Source organism: Boleophthalmus pectinirostris, unplaced genomic scaffold, assembly GCF_026225935.1.
Source record: "Boleophthalmus pectinirostris isolate CB_2022bp ecotype Guang Dong unplaced genomic scaffold, ASM2622593v1 HiC_scaffold_13, whole genome shotgun sequence".
Taxonomy (NCBI): Eukaryota; Metazoa; Chordata; class Actinopteri; order Gobiiformes; family Gobiidae; genus Boleophthalmus; species Boleophthalmus pectinirostris.
The window spans coordinates 21,550,793-21,577,728 of NW_026571036.1; the positions used below are offsets into that span (position 1 = coordinate 21,550,793).

At 37.8% G+C, this 26,936-nt stretch overlaps 1 protein-coding gene across 1 annotated transcript in view; it reads right to left on the reverse strand.

Moving 5' to 3' along the window:
* Positions 1 to 1,006: 1,006 nt before the first annotated feature.
* pex7 (peroxisomal biogenesis factor 7) overlaps positions 1,007 to 26,936 on the reverse strand; it is a 40,478-nt gene continuing 14,548 nt past the window's right edge. The window contains exons 8-11 of the mRNA XM_020924765.2: positions 26,474 to 26,587; positions 23,549 to 23,604; positions 12,879 to 12,978; positions 1,007 to 1,412 (exon numbers count right to left, since the gene is read on the reverse strand). Of these exons, the coding sequence (XP_020780424.2) occupies positions 1,341 to 1,412; positions 12,879 to 12,978; positions 23,549 to 23,604; positions 26,474 to 26,587 (342 nt within the window). The 3' untranslated portion in view covers positions 1,007 to 1,340. The remainder of the gene's footprint in view (positions 1,413 to 12,878; positions 12,979 to 23,548; positions 23,605 to 26,473; positions 26,588 to 26,936) is intronic.

Genomic DNA, 26,936 nt, shown 5'->3' on the forward strand with positions numbered 1-26,936 from the left:
GTGGAATTACCGAAATAAAAAAATTATAAATGTGTTTTTTTGTGTGTGTGTGTTGTTGTCCAAACAACACATAAAAACAGATTTTATAATAAAGCAACTCGCATACAGAAACAGTAAAGTTAGAGATTAAAAATTAGATTAACGCGATTAAAAAACATAACCTGCTAAATATGACTGTAATTAATTAATCGCAATTAACGCGATAATTTGACAACACTACTTTAAATACAACATTATTTTTGGAACTAAATGATATGAGCAGTGTGGCTGCCACTTTTCAGTCAGTCTACCCAAGAGATGACTTTTATCTTAACACCTGATACTTTGAGGCGCTGTACCTGATTTTTACTGTTTAGTGTAAAAACATGGAAAACAGTGGAGTGGTCCAGTGTTATTCCTCACTTACCTTAAACATTTTGAACCTAATTATTCTTTGTGCTGAGTTTACTGCGTATTATAAACTCTTTTACAGTTTTCACAACTGTCAGAGACCAGTGTAGAACAACTAGCATGCTAACATTCTTGGGTAAAGGTTCATTCTGTCTTCAGTTCGAATTAGCGATTCTTTTAGTCAAACAGGAGAGTTTGTTTACCTGTTTTACATGTTTCAGTCACTTCCTGTAGCCTTCCTCAGAAGCGTCACTTGATGGTGTAGTGTTATGTCTTTTAGGTTGCTTTACTTGGTTTTGTCAAACAGTAGGTGAATCTTACGCCCCCTACTGTCTGACGCCTCCTCCAGGACTGCATCCCGTGTATAATAGGGTGTGCGCTCCCTCGTCCTGCACTGACAGCTCACTTCCTGTCGTTGGGACAATAAAACGCTTTATAATTAGAGCACAGCATGAGCATGAGCACAGCAGAACAGCATGCAACAAACATAGATTTTGAGTAATACTATGGAACATTCTGGGCAAAGCAAAAACATCTCCATGGAGACAAGCTGAAAAGTTTTGCAGTGCACCTTAATATAGTTTAACATAGCAACAACTACGAGTGAGAAAGAGAGCCCAGTCAAACAGATTTTATTTGAAGGCACTGCAGTCTGTGTGCTGAAATGAAACGTCTTATCTACATTACACACATGTGATATTCAAACATACAAACAGCATTAGTCACAACTGACATTAAATTAGTAACGATAAACCACATAGTGACATGGAGATTGAAGGCAAACTCACTGTGAAATTAGCATATAAGCTTGACAAAGATCTTCTATTCAAGTCTGAATTTAAAGTACATTACTCTGCTCATTGGCAGACATTGCAGAGGTACCAAGAAGAACTCATGGATTTATTATTACAATACTGGAATATCAAGTGTTGGTTTTCAATGTTCTAATGTTAAACGCTGACAGCAGGTAGACCAACAGGTGTGTAGATCTTCACTGTCTCATCCCACGCGCAGTCCACCACCTGCAAAAAAAAAAAAAAAAAAAAAAAGAAAATTATAACATGTCATACAATCTACGCCTGCTTCTTGGCAATTCAAAAAGTCAATACACACAAAAGGCTGAGTTCACGGTTCTAGGATTTGCTGATGTCCTAATCTTGTGACCATGAGCCTATAACTACATGCTAGATTCACTGTTTTGAAAGTTTTTTTTTTTCCATGTCATTAAACCCAGTAATTACATGGATATTGACCATAAACCAGGACAACAAATCTGCACTCTGACAATTAAACAATAAATTCCACTCTAGAATTTTAACCTCTCGTCCACCTCAGTTTTAATTAAACTATACGGACTGTAGTATATGGTGACATGAAACAAATCTATTGGCAATGCTAGAAGAATTCGATATCAATTTTGAACTTTCACTGAACCTGATGAAGTGCACAGAAGTTGAACTAACGTCATACAATAATGAAAACAGATCCAAGACAGAGGGCTGGAGTAGAATAGTCCTTTGTTGTGGTTATGAAACAGTGGACCTCTATGTTCTGGCTAAATTACTACAATTATCTGCATCTGGATTAACAACAGAGAGCTCACAAACAAATCATCCTTTCATTCTTTTAGTATATTCTACTTTTCATTCTAGTGAAGTCAAACACAGAGATTTCAGAGATTAAATGATCATTTTACTGCATTCATTCATAGGATCAATAGCAGTAAACTACACTCCTTCAAAAAAACTTTGAAAACACATCAGATCTCAGTGTAAAAAAGAAAAATATGTTGGATGTCTGTACAAATGTGGACAGGGCAATGTTTTAAGAACAAAAGGATGCCACATCTTTTAATGGAAATACTTTTTTTTTTCTTCATGTTTGACAACGTCATGGCAAGCTCCTAATGACACAACGGATGGTGTCTTGTGGGATGATCTCTGATCTCTTGTGGCATCACTGAGTTCCTCTAAGGTCTGAGGAGCAACCTCGGTTGAGGACCTTCTATGGCCCTGTCCGCTCCCCTAGAGTAACTGTCTGTCTCCTGAAATCTCCTCTATGTTCTGGAGATTGTGCTGAGAGACACATTAAATCTCGTTACAACGGCATGTCTGGATATGCCATCCTGGAGAAGTTGTACAATCTGTGCAGTTTCTGTAGGGTTAAGGAATGGCTTCATACTCCCAGTAGTGATAATCACTCTAGCCAAAGTCAGTACTAGTGGAACACCAAGAGGGAGAAACTTGAAATTTCCTCCACATGCAGAACCAGTCCTGTTTTAGGAGGTGTCTTATCGGTGCCACTCTAGTGCTCCTGTTGTCCATTTCCATTAAAAGAGGAGCATCATTTTTTCCTACATTGCCCTGTCCATATTTGTATAGATACCCAACATATATATATTTTTTTTCACATTGAGATCTGAAGTGTTCCTTAAATCTTTTTGAGCAGTATAAGTCCATCAGCTGCTCTATGGCACAATAATAGAAATTTGACCGCAGTGCTGTGAAACCAAATAATACATAACATAAATAATACAAAAACACCAGGATCATGTAGAGCGGATTAATACAAACGTTTTAAGACCAACATGACGAGGCTCTCTGCAGCGGTAACAGAGACAGGAGTCAACGTAAAGTCAATGAGTCGATGGAGCCGGAAGCGTCCCCATACTTGCTTCCTATTTGGAACGCGACTATCTATGCATTTATGTAATGTGCATAAATCTGATTGCAAAAATATCATTTGATTGTCACTGTCAGGATAACCACCATATTTCCAGGATCATCTTATTGTAAAATACTACACCTTAACACCTGTATCATCTTGACAGATTCAGATTAAATCCATTTTAACCCACTACCATTTATCTCCCCTCTTTAAGACAGCTCATTTCTTAACTCTTCAATCCACTTGCCCTGATTCTTACATCTGTCTCACACTTTCAGAGCATCAATCAGGTCTTTGCCATCCGTAACCACATGAGTTTCATGCCTTATTATGTTTCTGAAGACTCCATCATGCACGCGTCTGTTTGAAAAGAACAGAAACAAGTGTAGCGTGAGCAAGCTGGAGGGGCGATAACAGAGAAAGCAGTGTGGCGTTCAGCAGATAGACACGTCCCGAACAGGCCTGTCACCAGAACATAGCCACATCCCATTTGATTATACGGCACACAGGCCAAGGAGGGGGCAGCTGTTTAAGAACCTGCTACACAAGGTGGGTGGCAGAGTACAATGAGAAAAGAATCTGATAGTGAGAAGAGTGGAGAGCCTTCTGTGTATCTTCTAGTAAACAAATACAATAAATTAAGAGGGAGCCCCTCTCATAAAGAAAAAAGAACAATAACTAAAACCATAAAGATCATATTGTTAAATAAACAGCCTATCCTCTTTCATAATACATGTGTAACAATTGTGGTACTTGGTACAGGTACTGTAATTTCCCACTACTGTGCGTCAGTGATTGCGGCACCTTGTGTGGCTCACCCGGCTTCATTGATTTGAAACTTGAAAAAGGTGCACAAGTTGTGTTGTCTGGTAGTAATCACGGTTGTGGGAGCTTCTTCTAATTTGTGTTTTCTGGTAATCTGTGAAGGTGATGTACAGAGTTGGCTGTGGTGACAGTGACTCTGATCACGCCCCATTTGAGGCACGATCTTCTGAATGTACGCAAATGCTCTTTTAACCTGTACAGTTCTATTTTGTTTAATGGGAGTAAATTAATGCCATGTGGCAGTGCCCAGACTGTGGAACAACCTTCCTCTTCCTGTCAGATCCTCTCAGTTTGTAACGCAGTTTAAGACTAGACTGAAAACTCACCTCTTCTCCCTGGCATTTAGTACTAGGTAGTCGGATTATCTTGGTGCTATTATTGTAGTTTTCACATTTTATCTGTATATCTGTATAGGAAACAGTTTCTTGTTGACTTGTATGTGAAGCAGTTTGGTCAGCTGAAGTTGTTTTAAATGCGCTGTATAAATAAACTTGAACTGAATTTCTTGAGTACCAGATTGACGCTGCTGCTGGTAATCTTTGCTCTCTATTCAAGCCTCTCCTCTGTTAGTCTTTTTGGTAGCTAAAATCTATTGCAACCTGGGTGGGGTTTGTTAAGTGCACAACATGGCAGGTTCACAGAGCACTGGAGGGTTAGGCCTCAGGATTAACACAAGTCATTTTAGGCACATTAAATATCTAGAACTTCATGCGTTTTAACCTAACACAAAGTACCATATTTTCTGGGCTATTAGGCGCTCTGGATTATAAAATGCATTGTCATTAAATGGTCTATTTTTGAACTTTTTTCACAAATAAACTGCACCGGACTTTAAATGAAACACAACAGTTGGATGGGTCAGTCGGACTTTGTTTGGCACGTTCACGGTGACTCCGGGCTTTGTTCAGTAGTGGCGTGTAGGGAGGGTGCTGTCTGGGACCAGTGGATTGTCGGTATGCTCGCAGTGACTCAGTTGTTCAGTTGTGTCTAGAAGTAGCACATTGCACTCGCTTTTCCGGTTCGTTCCTCCGTTCCATTCCTCGTCGACGTAGAATAATGAGTGTGGCCGTGGGTGTTTTTCGCTGCGCGGTCGCTGTCTGCTCTGTGTGTGTTTGCGTGCGCAGCGGGTGGTGCGGCTTTGTAGTTTACTGAAGTCGTGCTGGGACACCTGAGTGGATTCATGTATAGGGCGCTCTGGCTTGCGGGGCGCGTGGTCGTTTTTTGATAGGGTTAGAGGCTTAAGAGCGTGCCTAATAGCCCGGAAAATATGGTAATGCAAAAAGCACTTTGACACATGCACTTTAAATGCCAATGAGCACATTATCCCTGCCTTTAGACAGCACTAGCACTTTAACTTACGTAGGGTTTAATTAGTTGGTTTGACATGACTAAGTTAATTTACAGGATGCTGTTTATTATTTTAGTGATTGGTGCATAAGACAAAAAAGGAAATTACTTTTAAATGACATAACATAAAATAAAGCTTTGTAATTTTTTGGACCGCATTGCCTTTGTCCTTTGTTTTCCCCAGACAAACCTGTGCTATTATTATTATATGAAAGTGGGAGTACAACCAATCAACCCAGTTATGCATGTAACAAAGTATATGGAAAGCAAGCACATTTAATTATGGTTTTATAGGAAGGACTCTAGATTGTGCATTATAAAAGAAGAAGCAAGCTGCGAATGTAAAGAAATGGTTATTGAAATGATCAGAGGAGACTGGAGGAACACTTATGGATTGCCGCCAGATTATATTTCCTAACTTCACCACCAAGCATAAGATATTCTGCACAATTTTCTATGTTGCTCGTGTCATTAAGCAGTAGTGTGTATTGTCCCTCTATTGTCCACTGTGTTGAATATGACAGCTCTGAAGTACAGCCTGGTTTCTCTGCTCTCTGATTGGCTGAGTCAGCACTTTGATCTCAATAAAAAAAGAAAACACTGACCTGATCCAACAATTCTATTCTGTTGTGTTGTGACTAATGTCGGTCTAAACTACAACTACATAGGTATAGGTCGAGATAATAGAGCTTTATTTTGTATTTCCAGTAGCAGCAATAAGGTAACAATAAAAATCATATCCCCGTTTATTTAGTCTAGGTTCATTTCGCTCTGGATTCTTATTTAGTTTGTTTAACATCTTCCATTGTTCCCTAACTGCTATTTCACACTTCTGACTTGTTTTTGTTGTAAACTTTGAGAACAGAGATGGAACAAGGTGCTAGATCATAGAGAAAAACAGTGACAGCAGCTACAGTTTACAAATGGACTCTTATTGAAATGTCCAGCTGGAAATAACACAACCTCCACAACACCTGAACCCACCTGCTTGTCTCCATGGAGATGATGAAATAGCTTTGCCTAGAATGTTCCACACTAAGACAATGACCTATCAGTCTCCTTTTTATTGCTTAGAATACTTGAAAAAATGCATTCTTACTATGAGTGCCTCTCCACTGACCTGACCTGTAATCTGCCCTAATGGCATCACTGGCTTGTCTTCTTGGAGCTGTACAAGTTTAATGCCATATTGTGGAACATTCCAGGCAAAGCAATAACATCACCATGGAGACAACAAGGTGGCAAATCCTTCTCTAGAAAAGTTACACAGTGCACACTTAAAATATAGATCCACAAAGCTATGTACTTTTATTGTATCCAACAATTTCTGTGGCACTGTGATTGAACTTGACAACCACATAACAGCATATTATTGTAAATACATTATGGAAAACATTTCAGGTATAATTTCCCTATACTTAATCTACATAATTAGAAATAAACTGTCATTAAAAGCAGCCATTACATTACTCCACTGCACCTCCTTCATGTGTCCTCTATTACGAGACTTATTAGCGTTTTTAATTGTTCCTGTTTCATCTGGTCTTCATTAAAGCCCTGCTCCGACAGACTTTAAACACTCCTTGTTTCTTTCATTTCCCTTTGGTGCGCACCTCTCTCTTCGCTCCCTTCCACCTCCCTCCATTTTGGCTCAAAGTTAATTAAAATGGGGCATTCCTCTTCTTCCTATTAGCTGAGTCACTCTGTGCTTACTCATGCTGTCTGTGACGTTGTTTAGCCTTGTGGACCTGCTGATTTGGAGATAGTGCCAAATACAAAGCGGACAAAGCAATATGTACAACAGCGCAATGGGTTTTCAAATGGAGACATGTATTGGAAATGCGGTTGTTAAAGATGACTGCAATGACTTCAGTAACAGGCGTGTAACATTTTTCCATGCACTAGAATATATTGTCCCATAATTTATATAGCAGACATTTGTTAAAAACTGACTGTGTGCTCTGCAGATCTTATTTTGATTTTTTACCATTATTGCAGATCAACATAAAAATATATGCTAGAATTTGTTGCCACTGTGTACAGTTAAAGGTGATGTACTTGATTCTTACTGTCTTAAAAAAACACAATTCTTAACAGTTTCCAATAGTCCAAAGTTATTCCTCGTTTGCTTTATACATTCACACTGAGTTTATATGTGCTTTTCACAACTTTGAATGAAGTTAACAACAACTAAAATGCTAATGTGCACTTCCTGATTATCACAAAATAAAACCGTAGAAAAAGTGTATATAAATTCATGCAACTAAAGAACCGGTTTGTGTCAAAGGATTTTTGAGAGATAACAACATGTTGGGCCTGTGAACAGTAAGATGGATTCTCATAATATTTGTGAGTTCACAAACTTATGAGAATCCATCTTGAGATAATCCATCAGTTCAGTGTGTGGGTCCGTCCGACCAACATACTTCAGACAATCAGGGAAAATACACATTATCTTCTTGCGCAGAAGGTAAGTGCTTTGTGATTTTTCAACTTGTTCAGCTGTTGTGATGCTTCTATCAATCATATTCAAATATTCCTCATGGCATTCCATACTTTACCAATTACTTTCAATGAGAGCTCTTCAAGATTGACGTGTAGAACTCAATTAGTGCTACAAATATCATATAGATAATTTGGGGACAAGGTCTTAAATGACTCGATATGAAAGCTCTAAGGCTTTAAACAATGGAGCGAGCACACAGCTATTCAATCACGTACACAGAGCACGGTCAATAAAACTCCATACATGATCGAAATCCTCAAAATAATGGAAGGCACAGAGCTGTGTAATCATTAAAGCTGAAAACATTCTTTCTTAGACCTCAGGACCTCAATTACGCTTTTATAGACAAAGCAATTTGTCCATAACCAGACCAACATCAGAGCATCAATAGTGCTAATAAGCTAGTTAATGTGAGGCTCAGGGAGGAGAGGGACTGTATTGATAACTTTAGCCTTTGGCCTCTTCAGCTTTTAACTACCACAGCATGAAATGGTGCAACATCACTTATTGTCCTCACTGTGAGTGAGTAAGACATTTTAAGCTGCATGGGAGATAATGACAAAAAATAATATCTCAGTTGTTTTAAGCAAATAATGATTTACCTACAAAAGAAATCCTATTAAAATCCTGTTTGAACAATAATAAAAAAAAAAAAAACTTTTTAATTTTGAAAAATAATTGTTGCAGACAGAATACTCAGAACTGAAATTTGCCATTACCTTGAAAACAACCATTTCAATATTACTGATATTTAGTTATACTGCCCAACTTTATACAAGGTTTATCTGTATTAATCAAGACATTATTATTAGAGACATTATTAATCATCGGTGAAAATCAATATGCTTAAGATCGGTTTAGTTGCAGCCATCAAATAAAACTCTAAATGTTTAACAGTCAATGTATGTCGTATAATACACTTGAATTTAAGATGCAGTAAACAGCAGATGAGGCTTGCATTGGTTAAAGGCGTTTACTTGTGATATTGGTGAGATCTGGCAGTAGAGCTCTGGTCATGGCCCATGGTCCTCCTTCTTTCTGTTTCAAAAAAGTTATTTTGGGACACCTCAGATAAGAGTTTCCACTGCAGGCTCCAGGGGCGTCATGGGAGAGGCAGATTTTCACAGTAACTGGATTTTAGGAGAGGGCGGTGGAAGCAAGCACACCCCACGACGTTTCACAGTGGGGGGTAGAATTTCTTAAACTGACTAGCCTACTTCAACAACAACAAAGGAGATGTTTTTGTTTTGCCTTGAATGTTTCACAGTATGACATTAAACATACCTATCTTCTTTGAGACAGGTGACGCCACTAGGTCAAGTTACAGGTCAGATCAGTGGAGAGGCAATCACAGTAAGAACGCTTATTTATAAAAACACTTGTAATTAATTAAATATGTTATATATAAAAGATTAATGTACTGTGAAAAAGCATTAACTACTCCCTGGAGACAAGAAGGTGGCGGACGCTCTACCACGCTCTACTAAGTTTCATAGTGCAAGTTTCATTGTGCACCTCCAGTTTGCAGAATGCTTCTCCTAAACCTACTTTCTTATTGTTGTGTTGCTCCAGGACTAAAAATACGATCGCTTTAGTTTCAAAAGCTGTTTGGACCTGGGGTAAGGTACAATGGCCTGAAAGTCGAATATGCTACAAATACAATAAAGCTTTGGTTCCAGTCTGTTGCTTTTTGAGGACATTAGTGAAAAACCCACACCCCCAAAAAACAAAAACAATCTACGTTTGACATGGTCCATATCGTTTTATGTGTTATTGAAAGTAATACACATAGTAATGTCTACACAAAAGGGTTATAAAACTACTGTATGTATAAAATCTATAGAAAATGATGAGAAATTGTAGGAGTGGAGGAGCAGTGGTGCAGTGATCTAAGCAGCGTCTGGGAGTAGCAAGCTCAACTTTGCATTCACTGTAAAAAATGTGCCAAAATAGAGCACTGGCTTTACACATGAGAGCTGAACAAAATATAATATTCTGCTGTCAAATGACCACATCAGAGCTATGCGGGCATGGCTGAGGTGCGGGTCTGACGAAATAAGTATCTGAAGTCTATTTGTGCCCAAACACTGCAGTGATCTGGAGCAGTTTAAAGGTCATTAGATGTGTGTTACCGTGGGAACTCATGTGAAACCACACTGCTTTAGATACTTTTCAAATACACACTATAGTTGGTGTAACAGGCAGTCTGCAAGAAACCCACTCAAAATACACGCCCAGACTGCCACGCACTGGGGCTTAAAGATGCACTATTTAACTTCTAAGGTGAAGGGTCCACTACTTGCTCATCTTCATAGAGATGTTATTCCCTTCCCTTGAATGTTCCACACTAGGGCATTAAACATATCTCCCTTACATCTGTTCAATTGGAGGCGTTTTATAGCTGAAAAATAGCTTATCATGTGCAGACTTGCTCCTTTACAGATCTGACCTTTAGCCCAACCTAATTACCAAGTTAATTTCAATACTGTGGAATAATCAAGGAAAAACAGTAATATACCCATGGGGATAAGCAGGTGGCCAAAGAAAAGTTACACAATGCACCTTTAACACTGAAATACACCAATATGACTCAGACAGAATTAGGGTGGTATGATTTGTTAAAAGTATCCAATTGTGATTATTCTGACAAGCATTACCACTGCAGTTAGATTTGTGATTTATTTTTAAATATGATTCTGCTCAAAGTTCACATTTTAAACTTGTCCAGGAGAATTGCATAAAAGACTGAAGATGCCACATCACCAAGACATGAATTGACTGCGTCGATTTGCACCTCTGGAAGTTCATTTATTTTTGTATACAGCCCAATTTCAGGTGGACAAAAACAAAGCAATCAACAGAAATAAACGAGAACTAAACAAGGATTTTAATCTGGTTTAAATTACAGCAAATCCTTAAAACTGGTTTGTTTTAGCAGAGAAAAACATAAGAAAGCTCCTGCTATATCTAAATTACCCCATACAGTTTAGTTAATGTTACACAGCTCAGACTTGACCCTGGCTCTAAGTTCAGTCTGCCAACTGTTGCTGCCCAGAAGGTACACATCCATCTCTAGTTAATGGTAGGTTGTGTGGATGGTCAGAGGAAGAACGTTTGTAGTTAATGGGCTCTAACTGCTCAGAGATCTGTGGGTCCCTAGGCTCGTGCTTACTTAGCAGACCACTTCATCTGTCTCTGCTGATAACACTAAATAGTTCAACAGGAGTTAAAAGTTTGGTCAGCAACTTAACTGTTACCTTAATATAATCTGCTGAATGAATATGGAAAGTGGGAAATGCTAGACCACCAACCAGAGGGTATTCGGTTCAAACCAAAGTCCAGTTTAGGCCCCTCACGTTGGGAACCACTGACATAAACCACCAGTTAAAATGTTTATATATCTGACAAATTGAATTGAAATGACCTAATTTTCTTCTAATGTCACATATTAATACTTATATTATGTATTTTCTGATCTGTTATAATGTTTCCTCATCACAAACATACCTGGAGTTGTGTTTTGTTTCATTGACACATATTTAACGCACAAACCCTGCATATTTAGGCTTTCAAACAGAAAACAGGTGGAACAGAGCATTTTGAGAGATATTTTGGAGATAGCGACAGACTAATAATAAAGAAAAGAAAATACAACTCCAGGTATGTTTTTGATTCTAACATGGATTAAAGCTCACTTCAGTCAACTGTGCATAATATAGGACCTTTAAAAAACTTATTATATTATGACCTGAATAATCCTCTTGTCCATTCAAGGTCTGTGGCTTATTGCGACAGGCAGGTATTGCAAACTAATAGTGTATAAGTCTGCTTATACCAGGCAAAACATGTATCATTACAGTATTATGTTTGGCTCAACTCTCTTTTTTTTTTTTTTGTGTAAGAAAAACTACTAGCCTAACACCCAGCCCTATATGCAGCTGTGATACACTGTGAATTCTGACAACTTCCCATTGGCACCACAATTCAGCACTACTACTGTTTGTTTAGCCAGACACTTTCCCACACTTTTGTCCAGTGACTGAGCTCTGACCTCTTCCTGAAAAGCAGAGGGACTGCACAGATCTGTCCACAGTCTTGAGAGGGAAGTGAATGCGACACGAGTGGCCTTTTCAGCCAGCGCCTTTTTAACCCGATGTGCTTGAACGCAGCGCAGTGTGACAGAGCAGTGATGTGTGAGAGATAACCCCAGCAAACTGATGGATGGCCTCATTTCAACAGATCTGGTAAAAACTACATCTGATGTGAACCCAGTGCAGAGATATAAAAACAGAAACAGCTTCATAACTCAAGAAGGACCAAAATATTTTCTTTATGTAAAACTATAAACTATACTATACTCAAAATGGAGATTGGAAATGAAATATTATGTGGAGTTCAAGTTTTTCTTTTACTCTTTTCTGTGCTATGTGTAAATTCACATGGAGCTGTTAAATCTGAAAGTGTACCTCAAGTCTGACAACTGTGTGAAAAGTTATGCCACATTGCACAGTAAATGGTGAATTCAAGAGAAAAAATAAACTACTTTCATATAGATAAGTTCAGGAGATGTGACAATAAGGATAAGGATCGTGTTTAATAAAAATTTTTTTCATATTTACTATAATTATTTTAATCAAGCATAAATTACTCTAGGTTGTGATAAAGAAAAAGGTATTTGAAGTGAAACTACTCTGTGGTATTTTAAGTGAAACTAATTTGTTTGTCACAGTCACACATAACAAAATGACAGTTTTTACTACTAGGCGTTCACCTCAACCAGAAACTGGACTTCTCCACAAGCCCTATACAAGAATCACCTCCTCCTGAGAAGAGCGAGGGCCTGAGGAGAGCTAATGCAGGTTCTCATTTGTGGCCTGGTATTTTACATGGTATATGCAAAATACAATTAAAAAAGGGTACTTCTGGTTCAAAGAAGCAGAAAGAGAAGTGAAGCTAAAGACTATCAACTGATGTACATTTTGAGACATCCAGGAATAAGATATCATCAACAAGTTAAGCTAAACCATCTGGACTTACTAAATGCCCTCTCTACTTGCTCCAAATATAATTGACAAAAGTAATTTGTATGTTTGTATTGTGATGTGTTGAGAGTAAGGTGATTCTCTCAGGAGACTCCCTGTACCTGATTGGGGATGTGCAGGTTAAAGTCCAGTCCACACACAAACTCTGAGTGATGCTCCACAGTCTCCAGGAGAGGCTGGGGAAGGCTGAAATCCCAGAATCTGAAAACAGAGGTGCACAAACATTAAAACTAACTGAATTTTTGTCAACACAACTTGTTTGACTGTGTTTAGCATTGTGTTCTGTGATTATTTAAATGTGGAGTGACCAAAGACGACCCTCTGTAACAGACTTCAAGATGAAACTGAGCCAGTCCAGGAGTGAAACCCATATTCTCGTTTTTGGAAAACTGGAGAACCAATTGCACCTCCATGTGCTACAGTTCTTAGGCTAAAAGTACTGCATGATACTCTAATATTCTTCCTTTTTTCCCTTTCTTTCATCTCAAATGATCAGGGTATCTCAATCTGAATCCTCTCACCTGACTGCTGCACACCACACTAGAGGACAGTTCTCAGAGTAAATCTCAGAGTGGGAGGCAATAAAAGATATTATTTTGCCTTTGCCACCACATTTGGAGCTATTCTGAAAAAAGCACGCAAGACATTTGTCATTTGAACAAAAAGCCTTTTTAGTTCTTTGAGTTTGATCTTAGTGAATCAAAGGCTGAATCTGTTACCGTAGCACTGATTAACTCCTAACACTGAGAGGTATAACTTCCCGTCACACAGTGGGTTCGATCCGGTTTAGATTTCCTAACAACAGTAAATCAGACTCTTTAATCAGTAGCATGAGCCGAGGGATGTCATGTGGCTTTTAACTGCAGGATTATTACTCTTAGCTCTTAATGCACTGAACACTGCACACTGACACTAAAGTATTCATTTAAACCACCCATTCTCTATCACACCAAACTTCATTACACAGAGCCATGTTACACTGTGGGCTCTGGAGATGGATGGGCTGAAAAAGACTGGACCGAATGGTTTCTATACACATGACGTTCTTAGAGAAGTGAATACAGCAAAATGACTAGAGCGGATTACAGATATAGGCTAGAAAATAAATCACATTTTAATCAAAAGTGTGATTCAGTCATGTCTAATCATCAGTGATATGCTTGGCTCTTGTAATTGAGAGGTCCACAGCCAATCCTCTGTCAGTAAAAAATGTGGTTTAGAATGGGGTTTGGACTTTGGAAGAATACATTTATTACAAAGTATTTATGTGTTTAATGACACTGATTAATAGTAATTTGCTAATATTGAAAGTAATTTTTATTTCGTTTTTGAAAAGAAGAAATCAAATAGAAAATGTATAATATGAGGAAATATTGCTCAACCCTAAATAGACCCGAATGATAGTGCTTCAGTGGGGGAAAAAATAAGTTTAATGGGCCTCATGGATTTTCACATGATGACTGCAAAGGGGATTCCAGGATCGGACAAAAACTGCAGATGGCATTTGCTTTTCAAAATGCATCTTGGATAAAAACGCACACCAAAACATCGCTCTGGGCAAGTTGAGCTTGTGTTTTGAACCCCAAGTGGTTTGTGAGTGAACCTGGCTCAGTTCCTTGTTGATGAATGGCCTTTAATCTGTGGAGTGCTCTGCTCTTTGCTAATGAAGCTAAACTTGTGCGTGACTAAGCAGTTGGGCGGCTCCAGCAGCAGTAGAAATGATGACTTCAGACCTTTATGTCTTCATTTAGATTAAAAAATATACAGCCAAGTTTTATTAGATAAACCCTTTGTGAAAATGCTGTGTACAACTAAAATCTAGCTATTACAACTTGGACAATGTTAAACTCTTGCCACCACTCTAAACCAGCTGACAACCAAGGTTCCAGAAGTAAATTTCCTATTCATTTCCCCCTGGCGCATAGGTTGGCAGTGCAAGTCCAGCTCCCACTGATGAATATTGTCATTGGTTCCTTGGGCAAGACACTTAATTTAATTTTTGATGAGTATACTGTGCACATTTTGAGCTACCTCCAACTGTAATAAAAAAAAATACAGATCCAGTATTTACAGTATTCAGATTTTGCTGAATGAATAAAGTACCACTCTATCTTCTGGACCAAACTATCGAGAGATGCTAATGCTAACCAACAAACAGCAGTTGATTTACACCCCACACTTACTCAATACATAATATCTGTGAATGGCTTCCCTCCCCAGGCGTCCATCACTCACTTACTCTGCCCTCTGTACGTGAGTGTGCCTTTTAATACTGGCCTAATGGAGTTGAATAGGGGCTGCAGTGTTCCCACTAAAAATGATTTAATTACATTTGCGGAGTGGATGGGTGTCTGCGTGCGTGCGTTTTGCTGCGTCAGGGTTTTTGGCACAGACCTGGACCCACGTCAGACCAGAGACCGTGGACCAGGAAAAGACCGGGCCTGAGCCATTAGCTGATTGGCTGCAGACTGTAGTTTATTGGCTTGCTCTCTCCCTCTTGTCTCTTTGTCTCTCCCCTTCCTTAGATCTAGTTCTGTATCGTCAGGTTTAATTTTAGCAGCAGACGTAAGCAGTGTTTCCATTCACGTTTTTACAGGTATCCTTTATTTCACCTGTTTCAATGCGTTCTGTGGAGTATGACCATCACGCACGCACACCCATTACGGAAACCTGCACCTTTGTATTACTTATATCTGCTGTTTACAGTCATAGCTTTTAAGTTTATAAGGCAGTATAGACCAGGTCTTTTTGACGCTGAGGCCCAATTTTTCCAGTGCACAGTGGCCCGGGGCCCATTACATAATAACACTGTATAGCAGGGGTATTCAACTAAAATTTGAGGAGGTCCGGTTAGACATTTCAACATAATGTATTGTTAATACTGAAACACACCTAGGCTGCAATTAAAAATTAATTATAGAAAATAAATAAAATGGCTAAATTGCTTAATTTCAGAAAAAAAAAAAAAAAAAAAAAAAACAATATCTCAAAACTTCTTTTCCTCTGTCTGTGTCTGTATTCAGAGCTATGATTACACAGATTTGATCGGCTAAGTAGAGGTACAATTAGTTTGTATGTTCCTTGGTGCATTAATACAGTAATGTAAAGTTTAGATTTTAAACTGAATAGGCCCTATTCAATTGATTCAACTAATAAAATGAACTGCATTTAGTCTAGTGTGAAAAATGCTACAATCGGACTAGATCCAATCCCAGAGTCCTGAACCAGCGGAAGCAGCTCTGGTTCAGGCCGAGCTCAGATGAGCTGGAGCGGGGAGTGGTGTTAGGTGCCTCAGCATGAGAAGCGCTTTCCCCGGGAAGAAACACATGTGCGTAGGACAGACCGCTCAGAACAACATATAACAAAACAAACTGAATTCACGCTTCTGTCTGACTGCTTTGCACCACCTTGGAACCAGCCATAGTCCTCGAGCACGGAGGACAGGAGCAGCCCACCCGAACCTGCAGTCTACAGCACATTCTCGCTTTCCTCGCACGGAACAGCGCACACAGGATGGCACAGAACCGCTCAGACCCAGTCCATCGTGCACTGGTCTTACTTGCCCCCATCTGGAACCAACACATGGAGGACAGAGCTTCCGGACCTGTCTGACCAAAGCACTCGGAGGAACGGCACAAGACCAAGGACTAGACCCCCAATTCCGTCCTGAGGAGCTGCTGTTGGCTGCTGCTTTTACCAAACTCAGTGCTTCTGCTCCAGGCTGATGTGCAGTGAGTTGCATATGAAGTTCTACATGCTGCTGTTTTATGAGTTCATGGTGATAACTTGAGTTGAGGACGGCCCACGGTGTTAACGGGGAACGTCGATACCTTTTGCAATTGGAGGTACCGCACATTAACACAGAGCCTTGCCATAGTTGACATTTTTTTTTGACTGAGCACACCACCCTGTTTATTATTACACCTTTTTGCACAGTTCCTCAAAACAACTCATTCGTAACAAAATTTCCACTACTTTTCCAAACGCGTCATGATGCCTGTATACGTCAGTGGACCCTCAGAGCCTTTGAGTGTAATGGAAGAAAAACACTGGTCAATGGGACATGGGAACAAAAGGCAGAACAGTAAAAAGGTGAAGTGATGCTAATTACAAACGGATATTAAGCCTGAGCACACACACAGCACTGGAGTTATCTAAAGCAAACATCTAACAGTGTGCACAATGATGAGGACAAACAAGGAAATTTAATACTACCGAAAAAACCAGACCCACGACATGTCCGAACACAATGTCATAATTAACTGCAATACATCAACAGGCATGACATAATTACATTGAGTGGAAGATAAGGGCCACATGTTGATAAAATAAGAAGGTAATTTTAGCCTTGTTAGCAATTTAGAAAACAATAGACTGAAATTGGAATAATTCTCTGACCGGATTGGATGTATCATTATCAGTGTTGACAATTTTACGAGAAATACTGAAATTCAGAATTGCATAAAAGTCACATAAGCTTTTATTAGTTTTAGTTTTATTCATCAGTTCATGATTACAATATTATAAATCTAGTAGTCGAGTAGTTCACAGCATACTGTAAACAATAAACATTTTGTCTTCTCATCTCCATTAAACTATATGGGCCTATGCAATATAAAACCCATTAGATGCTGAAATATGAAGCCATTATTAAAGGTTACAACGGACAATACCAAATGTCAAAGGTCGAAGGTTGTGTTGGTAACTATAACAACCTTAACAAGGAGACAATCTGCTTACCAACAGTCAGTAACTGTTGGTAAGCAGGCTGTTTGAAACTCATGGCTAAATTAATATACCCTACATTTAACTCTAAAGTTCTCCTAAAATAAAAAGTATTCTTTTTAATAAGCTTTGAGATTCTAAAATATATCTAAGAAATCAAACTGTATAGACTAATAAAACATATAGGCTAGTCCATTGTTTCCCAAAGACTGGGTCGTGACCCTCAGGTGGGTCGCAAGAGATTTTTTTTGGGTCGCCTTGTCACGATCTCATTGTAGGTCTGCAATATACAGTTCTGACACATGTTGAAATGTTAAGACATGTTTTGTATAATTTCTAATCTTTTTGTAATTATTTTATTGATTATTTTGTTCCAATATTGCTTGTTCAATTGAATGTTGAAAAGAAAAAGAAATGGGCTACATTTATTGTCCACATAGGCGACTTATGGATCCCTTTTATTGCTGGTTCAATGACTGTTTTTCATTGTTTAAAACTCGAGTAATACTAATTGTTCAGAGAGACATGATCACTCAGTCAGTCAACATTAAAATAACCTCAATAATGTTCAGTAATGGTCAAATCCACCTTTATTTGTGTAAAGCACTTTGAATTACTTTGTGTACGAATTGTGCTATACAAATAAACTTGCCTTGCCTATTTTGTGATTTACGATTTACTTTATTGTCTATTGGTTTGTGACTTTTAAAATATAGGTCCCCAGAAAAAAAGTTTGGGAAACACTGGGCTAGTCAACAGACACCACAAAAACACCAATGCCAAATACTACATATTATTTGTTTAGCTCTTTCATTTCCCTGTAATATTCTAAATGCATATACAATGAAGAGTAAATATAACCTTCAAAAATCATCATACATGTAATTACTCATGAGTCTCGTCTGGTATTTACCTAAGCGAGTGCACTATTGTGAATCTGAGTCTATTGTACGCTCTATCTCCAATCACTGTTCACCTGTCTCCACCTGCCCTCACCTCCCCCCACCTGCACCCACTTGCACTCACCTGCACCCACCTGCACCCACCTGCTCCCACCTGCTCCCGCCTGCCCCCACCTGCCGACTTCCTGTGCTACTGGATCCAAACACAGCACTAAACCTCAATGAAAGAGCTGCACGTACAGGCCCAGTGCAAATAAACATGTAGTACAATGAGCTGTAATGGCACACTGCTATTGATAGGAATGGAACGCCTATATAAATAAATACTGATCTTTTGACAATGGTGTGGAATCTGAAATGATCAATGCTAATAATCAAATAACATCTTTCCGGAAAATGTCTCTGATACCACTTCACAGTAACTACTTTTTAAATTAGCTTTAATGAAGCATAAACAAAAACTGTAGTCATAATGAACAACATGTTAATTACATTTTCAGGCTCAGTAATTGCCAGTAATTACAAGGGAGTTAAACATGAGGGCATTAATTAAGTAGTTACTAATTCTTAATAATGTGTTTTCTATCTTTCTTTTCCATTTTGTTACATCCCTGTTTTGTAAAGAAACTACTTTGCCTTCAGCTTCTTAACGAACATCATGAGAGACAATAAATTCTTGACTCCAAGCTAAAATTCTGTGGTAAAATCCATTTTTAAATAAGGCTAACTGGTTTATCTTTGTTGATAGTGACTCATCATATTATCAAAATACAAAGCCCATCTCTGAGAGCTTTGGAAAAAAAGAGGAAGGTAAAACTTACTGCTGCACTTTACTATACTGTATATTTTAACTGCTATTATTAAAGCTCCCATATTACTCTATTCATAACAGTATGTTATAATATCGTTTCCTCAAAACATACCTCAAAACATACCTGGAGTCGTGTTGTTTCATTAATTTAATTTAATTTAACACACAAATCCTGCATATTTAGTTCTCTTGCACAAAAAACACTGTTGACAGCAAGTGCTCCTTTGTATTTTTAAACTCCATACACCTTCACTAGAATCATTTCGATAATTTCAACCCTGGAATTACCAATCTCTACTGAACAGAAGGTAAAAGGTGCTGTTAACTTGAAACCTTCATGACATCACAAGGAGGAATAGAGCATTTTCAGCTTTGGAGATAGACAAACTAATAATAAAAGATTACCCAAACATGTGTGAATGAAACAAAACACAACTCCAGTTTTCTAACACAACTTAAAACTTATAAGAGTAATTTTTACGTTATATAAGTATAAAATATTTGTGTTTTTACTTTTGATATAGTAGTTTTATGAGTAATCAGTAGTAGTGTTTTCATCTGATATTCTCACATGCTCAAAAGCTCATAAAAGTTACATTTAACAAAAAATGAAATGGACTACTTCGCATCTTTCTCATCTAACCTGTATTAGCCACATAGTACAAGCCCATATAAGCTCCTCTTCCTCACAGATAGGATTTGATGAAGAGCAGCTTTGCAAGTGCTATCAGCGCAGTAATGAACGAGCCTGGTTTATCTCACCGGAGCTAATGAAGAAGATTAAATTAAACACGTTAAGAGCTTTAAAAATTCACCCATCAAGTTTTCAAACTAACCCCCTACGATCACTCACCGAGCATTCCATCTATCTTCGGTCTTGGTCCATTAACGCTGGAACCACAGGGGAAAAATGACTCTTAACGTATTTAGAAGGGTTTACTCTAAAGGCTGTTATGAGAAAATATGCCTTTTATTTATATAGTGGATGTTTTTCAACATTTTAAGCAATAAAACACATCATAATAGAGTAAATGTCATACTGTGGACCATTCTAGGAAAAGAAATATCACACCCTCCTCCAGACAGGTCACTATTGTAATAAGCCACACATAAGCATATGTTTTGCAAGATGGATGAGTATAATTTTGCAGACAATTTCCACAAGCAGCTAGATTTTTTAAGTAGGGACTCTATATAAATCCCCACTGTTTGTGTCGTTATTTAAAGATAAGTCATGACTTGAATAAACCCAAGGTGCAGGTCAAAACAAAATGATACCAAACAAGAGAAGTAAGAGGACCCAGAGGGAAGTGTGGGAAGAGGGACATCTCTACGTCTCTTGCTGAAATGCTACTGGCTCCAATTAAAAAGAAGAATACAAGCCTCCAGGAACAAAGGGACATTAGGAATCAATTCACACCAGCTGCCCACAGAACACACCAGTCACATTGTATCATATCAATCACACATATACAGTGTAATGCGCTGTGGCACTATTATTAACCATTTTGCATAATATCATTATTTTTGATTCAGACGACCTACAGTTACTTTACTGTGACTCAGAGTCCAGATTCAAAATGAATGAAATACAAAAAAATATCGCTGGCACAAAGACTGCTTATTTCAATAAAATGTGTTCCTTGTGAGTGAGCTTCATTTTGGAAGAAATTTTGTGCATTGATGAATTTGAGGCATTCCTTTTTAAGAGCTTTATGCTACCTCCTGTCATTTTTCACCTCATAATTTCACATCATCTGTTGTAAAAAGGTGTTACATATTTACTGCAGGTACTAACAAATGAAATATGTAAGTTTAATATTCAGAACACTTACTAAAACCATTCTTCACAAATACAAGTCGAGTTTGATAGATGACCAGATGTTTTCATTGCTTCCACAAATGATTGCAAATATAACAATTGAATAAATCATTTGATAGCTGTAGGTGTTTTGAAATGACAAAGACACAGAGTGATGGTGGCTGCTGTGTTGACTTTCAGATCTCTGTGCTTCAGGGTTAAGTACAGTCGCTTTTCGCTGCTCAGAACTGGAGCCAATGAATGAACGGATCAATATAACACACAGTTGGCAGCGGGCCACTCTCTCTCTCTCTCTTTCACATCCATCTCAAATGCTTTTTTCCTTTGGCTTTTGGTTTATGCCGTTTACTCTGCGACGCATTCAGGTGCAACTCGTTAAAAGCAGCATTTCACTCTACATTAAACAACACTCAGACTGGAAGTTTATGAGGAATCACAGCTGGATTGGAACAGTGAGCCCAAAACATGTTCTGTGAAATTGAAGCTGTTTTGATGATATAGTGAATGCATTTAAAACACAAAATAATAATAATTTAAAATTGTATTATTTGTGACAACTCTGGAGTCTCAGTAGTGTGACGGATTAAGTCAATAAGCTGTGTTAACATTATTGAAAGATGGGCTGGATACTGGGTTTCCCACTAGCTGCAGCATTCCAGATAAGAAGTGAACATGGGCGCACTTCCAGCTGCATCGACTCTGGCTCCAATTGACTTTCTATTGAAAAAGTGTCACCCCCCCTCCTTAACGGTTGCTGTCGGGCTCGTCACTATGGTCTTTAACAGTTCATATCGACCCACTCTGATCCTGCTATTTTTATTCAGGTATTTTACCTGTAAACCAAGATATGAACGTTAATAACAGACAGATAAGGCACCTTCTTTCCTACAGATTTCTCCCGTTAGTGTTGGGAAGAGGTTTGATTGACAGTGTAATGCTAAGCACCTGCTCCCTGCTAAACCAGACTGTGTGGACAGGAAGGGGCATTACCTTCGACAGCCTTGCTCCAGATTGGCTCTTGGGTTGCTATGATACAGGGTAAAAATTTTAACTAAAAAATCCAAAGTCTTCCCTGTAAATGTGAGCCTCGATGAGCTTCATTTGACTGAAGCCAAACGCTATGGGTGACGTCACACTCCCTTAGTGCATTTCTGTATAGACTATGATGGTAATCAAAGCCTCTTAGTCCAATAATAGATGTACTTCGGTATCACCTGTGCTCGCTGAAATTAGGTTTGAAATGCCGTGTCTTGAGGCCTTGAATAACGGTGGCAATTAAAGAGAAATGGCCAGCTAATTCATTCATAGCCTTCGCAAAAATGAATAAAACTAAATTAACTGTACACAATGAAGCGTGAAGGACAGTACACTGTATTATCATATGCACAATGGTCTTATACCTTTTACAGAGTAATAATGAATTTATGAAAACAGCCTTCTACATTCACACATCATCATTTACCGGGATCTTAAACTTATCTCACCATATTTTAGGAAATCCAAACTCAAAGAGCTCCAAAAATCACGGCTTTTTAAATTGCCATCATCTCTTAGTGGCTGCATCTAAATTTGTCTGTGTATAACTACATTGGTTTTACCCCAGTGCAGATAGTATATTGTATAAGCGACTCTTAAGCTGGAAAGTAGACTGTTCTGTGTTGTTTGCATCTAATTATAAAGCATTTGAATAACTGTGATGGGAAAACTCCAGTTTGGTCGCTGAAATGGGTGCTTATAAATTCATCGTGCTAAAGAAATAGGATGCTTGGAATGTGTAAGGTAAGTGAGGGATAACTGGATCTTTGCAAACTGTTTAAAGTTTAAAGATAGAAAAAGATCAGGCAGAGCGCTTTTAACACATCAATCATTTGGGGACAGTGTGAACTTCTAGTACTCTCATTTATATCTGTGGAAGAAACTCTCTCAAATGAAGATGCAGAACTATTAAAAAGTGCAAGGAAATACTGGAGTAATGGAGCCTGAAATTATCCTTTTTATTCACTACTTTGAGCCCATCTGCATTACACATTATCAGAGGCTGAACCCTGACAAAAAAGAAGGGGCAGCATTCACTGTACAAATATACAGATGGGGACTGAGGTGAACTTTAATTTACTCACTACAAAGGATTCTGGCCTAATCTAACCTGAAGAAGTAACTGACCAAGAACAATTATTTAATCTAATTTAATTTTCATTCAGAGTACCATCAACCCGGAAAGGTCAAGACAGGGTTTTATTGGAGTAATTGCAAAGTTCTTCCTTTTTTTAAATCTAAAAAGTCACGCGTACAGAAATAATTGTTTTAGGGGAGTCAAAAAAAGAAGAAGAAAAAAAAAACACATGTAATATTTTATGTTCATTTAATCTTTACATTTCAAATAGATTAATTTAAAATCCCAATTATTTGTCTACTGTTCAAAATAAAGTAATCAGAAAGGCACAAGCCAACAATAAATAAAAAAAATAAATAAAAATTAGGTGTAGTTTTTTATCATTTAAAATGTCTTACCTCACAGTAAAGTCATAAGAGCAGGATGCCAGTAGAGTTTTCATGAAGGGAGAAAACTGCAAAGACAAAAAAATACAAATTCATTACTCAAAAATATTGACAAGCATTAAGTAATATGTGTTTTATATTTAAAATGAATAATATCAATAATACTGACTATGTTCTAGTGATTTTACACATTATTGGTTTAGGCATTGGTCATTATCAGGTATGCAAGATTTTTTCAAGTTTAGTAATATACAGTAAGTATATTAAAAAACACAACATCCTAACATCATATTTATCCACAATAAGCAGTCATATTCAAAGCAAAAATCAAACAAACATGGACACCACACCAGCTCCCCACCCCCCGGTGCGTCCTATATTCTGACGTCTTATTTCTCAGCTGGAGGATTTCCCTGGTCTTTCACTAAAACACACACGATTAAACTCAAAGGGAAATGCGGCTTCGAGCCAAATGAGCACAGAACGCTTTTTGTAGGCTTTCTGTCCTGCTCAGCTTTAAATTAAAATGTGTTGACAAAAGCAAAATGGGGTTTTCAGCGTCTGTTTTTCTGGGGTGAATTATTCTTTACACAAGTAATGTTTTAACTTCTCTGGTTGAAGGTCTGCCAACTGCTTGCCACCATGGAGATGTTATTTCTTTCCTTGGTATGTTTCGCAGTATAACATTTATTCAATTAAATATGTTTTTTATGTTTTCCTGGTAAAATAAAGGTTCAATAAAAACAGCCAAGTTTAAAGGGCCCATATTACGCTATTTCCTGATCTATGTTATAATGTTTCCTCATCATAAACATTATAAAAAACTCAACTGTGTTTTTAAACTCCATACACCTTCATTACAAACATTTCACAATTGCCAATCTATACAGAACTAAAGGTAAAAGGTAACCATTAACTTGAAAACTACCACCACATGACATCACAAGGTGGAACAGGTCAATTCTGTATAATATAGGACTTTTAAGGCCATAATACAAGCACCCTTCACTAGAAATGTTGCATAGTGCAGCTTTAAAACCAACCTACTACAATGTCAGCCTTCACTGCGCCTTTGTTCAGCAGCATATTGTCACTAAAAAACAATATTGTAGTTTATTAATATTCATTGGTTCATAGGTTTTCTCTTTTGCTTTTTATCGTTTTGCTCTGTACTCGGACATTTAACTCGATTTGATTATGGCCTCTTTCACACTAGATTGCATTGTGTGTGTGTGTTTTGTGAGGAGTTTGCAGTTCTGTTAAAGCGGTTATCGATTCACTGCACTAGCACCAAGCTTCAGCACCAACAGATAAGAACACAGAAGAGAGAGAGAGAGAGGGTGGCTGGGGGTTGGGGATGGGGGGGTATGAGGAAAGAAAAATCCCTGGTATACAATAAGAGGACATAATGTACTGAATGTAATCCTGTATCTTTGTTATAGGGGATCTAAATCATATTCTTGAACTTAAACCCTATAAACTGTATTGACTTTCAACTGTTCACACAGGTACAAGCTTTCATTAATGTAGATGGTTTTACAGCAGAGCCATTGTGTCCTTGGAACTTTTTATTTATATTTTAGAGGGGAGAGGTTGTGATTAGAGAGGCTAGATGAATGACAACTAAATTTGCTAAGCCTGTCTTAAAGGGCCCATATTACACTTTTTTCTTATTGATATTATAATGTTGTTTCTTCATCAAAAACACACCTAGAGTTTTTGTTTTGTTTCATTCACACATGTTTAACACACAAACCCTGCATATTTAGGCTGAGTTCTTCTCTCAAACATTGTGATCTCATGTGGTTTTAAAGTCTTTACACCTTCATTAGAATCATTTGGATAATTTCAGCCCTGGAATTGCAAATCTGTACTCTACTAAAGGTAAAAAGTAGCTGTTAACTACTGCTCCATGACATCACAAGATGGAACAGAGCATTTTGAGATTTGTATTGTATTTTATTGTATTGTTTGCGATGTAGACTGACTAATAATAAAGGGTTACTCAAATATGTGTGAATAAAATAAAACACAACTCCATGTTTTGACACTCTAACATGCCATAAAAATCACAATACTCAATTTCGTATAACATAGGACCTTTGACAAGACATTACAAATTTGCTGTATTATATTACCTAAAGTAACCCATATATTTGTATTAGTATTTTTAAAAATATAAATCTTAAGTATATGATCAAAATGTGAATGCCCACTCAGAATGGATAGTACACTGTATTACACAGTATGTCAATGTGGGTGTTGTGTTTTCCTGGCCTTGTGCTGTGATGTGACATGTGTCTAATCTGTGTAAAGGGCCAGTGCTGCAGACTGCCCCATTAGCTCCATTTAAGGGGGTGTTTTGATGCTGTCAGGGCCCACTGCCTTCTAGTTCTGCATAAATATGGTTTCAATTCCTTTCTTTTGTCCTTTGTGTGTACAAAATTTCACTACAGATTTTATTTATTTCTCAAAAACATCTGCATTATTTAAATATTAATTCACTTACTATATTTGTACATTTTCTGCTGAGGATGTATTTCCAGTGTCAACACATTTAATAAAACATCTTTTGAAATTTTGAGTTTTTTGAAAATGAGTAAATTTGCTGTTTTTCCCCAAAGAGTATATTGTAAAAGTAACAATTTTGACAAAATGAGACCACTGATATCTGTAGCTGATATCTGTAGCTCCGGCCAGTCCACCCACACCAGTTTTACTTTAAGGTCTGAAAAAAAAAGAACTCTTAAGTCGTGTGCAAACCCAAAAATGAAAATGTGAAAATGAACAATGTGCCAAAGGTTTGAGAACTACAGACACGTTAGACATATTTAAAGGCCTACTTCCTCACCCCAGCCTTGACAGCCTTTCTCCTAGGAGCCTTTTAGTATGTCACTTGTGATAGTAGTAGTAGTTTAGTATTGGCTCTTGGTGTACCTTGAGTCTTCTGATGGCGTAGTTATGCCCCTGTAGTTGACTCACAGGTTGACGAACATTTCTCAAATCCCAAATTCGAATACTGCAGTCCACTGAGCCTGTGGCCAAAAGGTTCTGTAAGAAGGGTTCGAGAAAATAATTCTTTAGTTGCACTAATATTTAAAGGTTATATAAAATAACACTTTTCTCATCTAGGTTATAATGTTGCTACTTCATCATAAACATACCTCTGTTTTGTTTCATTCACACATGTTTACCACATAAACCCTCAACAGTTCTCTAAAAGTAAATACAGGAAATGCTCCACTGTGTTTTTAAACTCCATACACTTTCAGTATAATCATTTGGATGATTTAAAACCTGGAATTATCAATCTCTGCTGAATAAGAGGTAAAAGGTAGCAGTTCATTCAAAAATACCACTACATGACATTACCAGGTGAAACAGAACATGAGATGTGTAG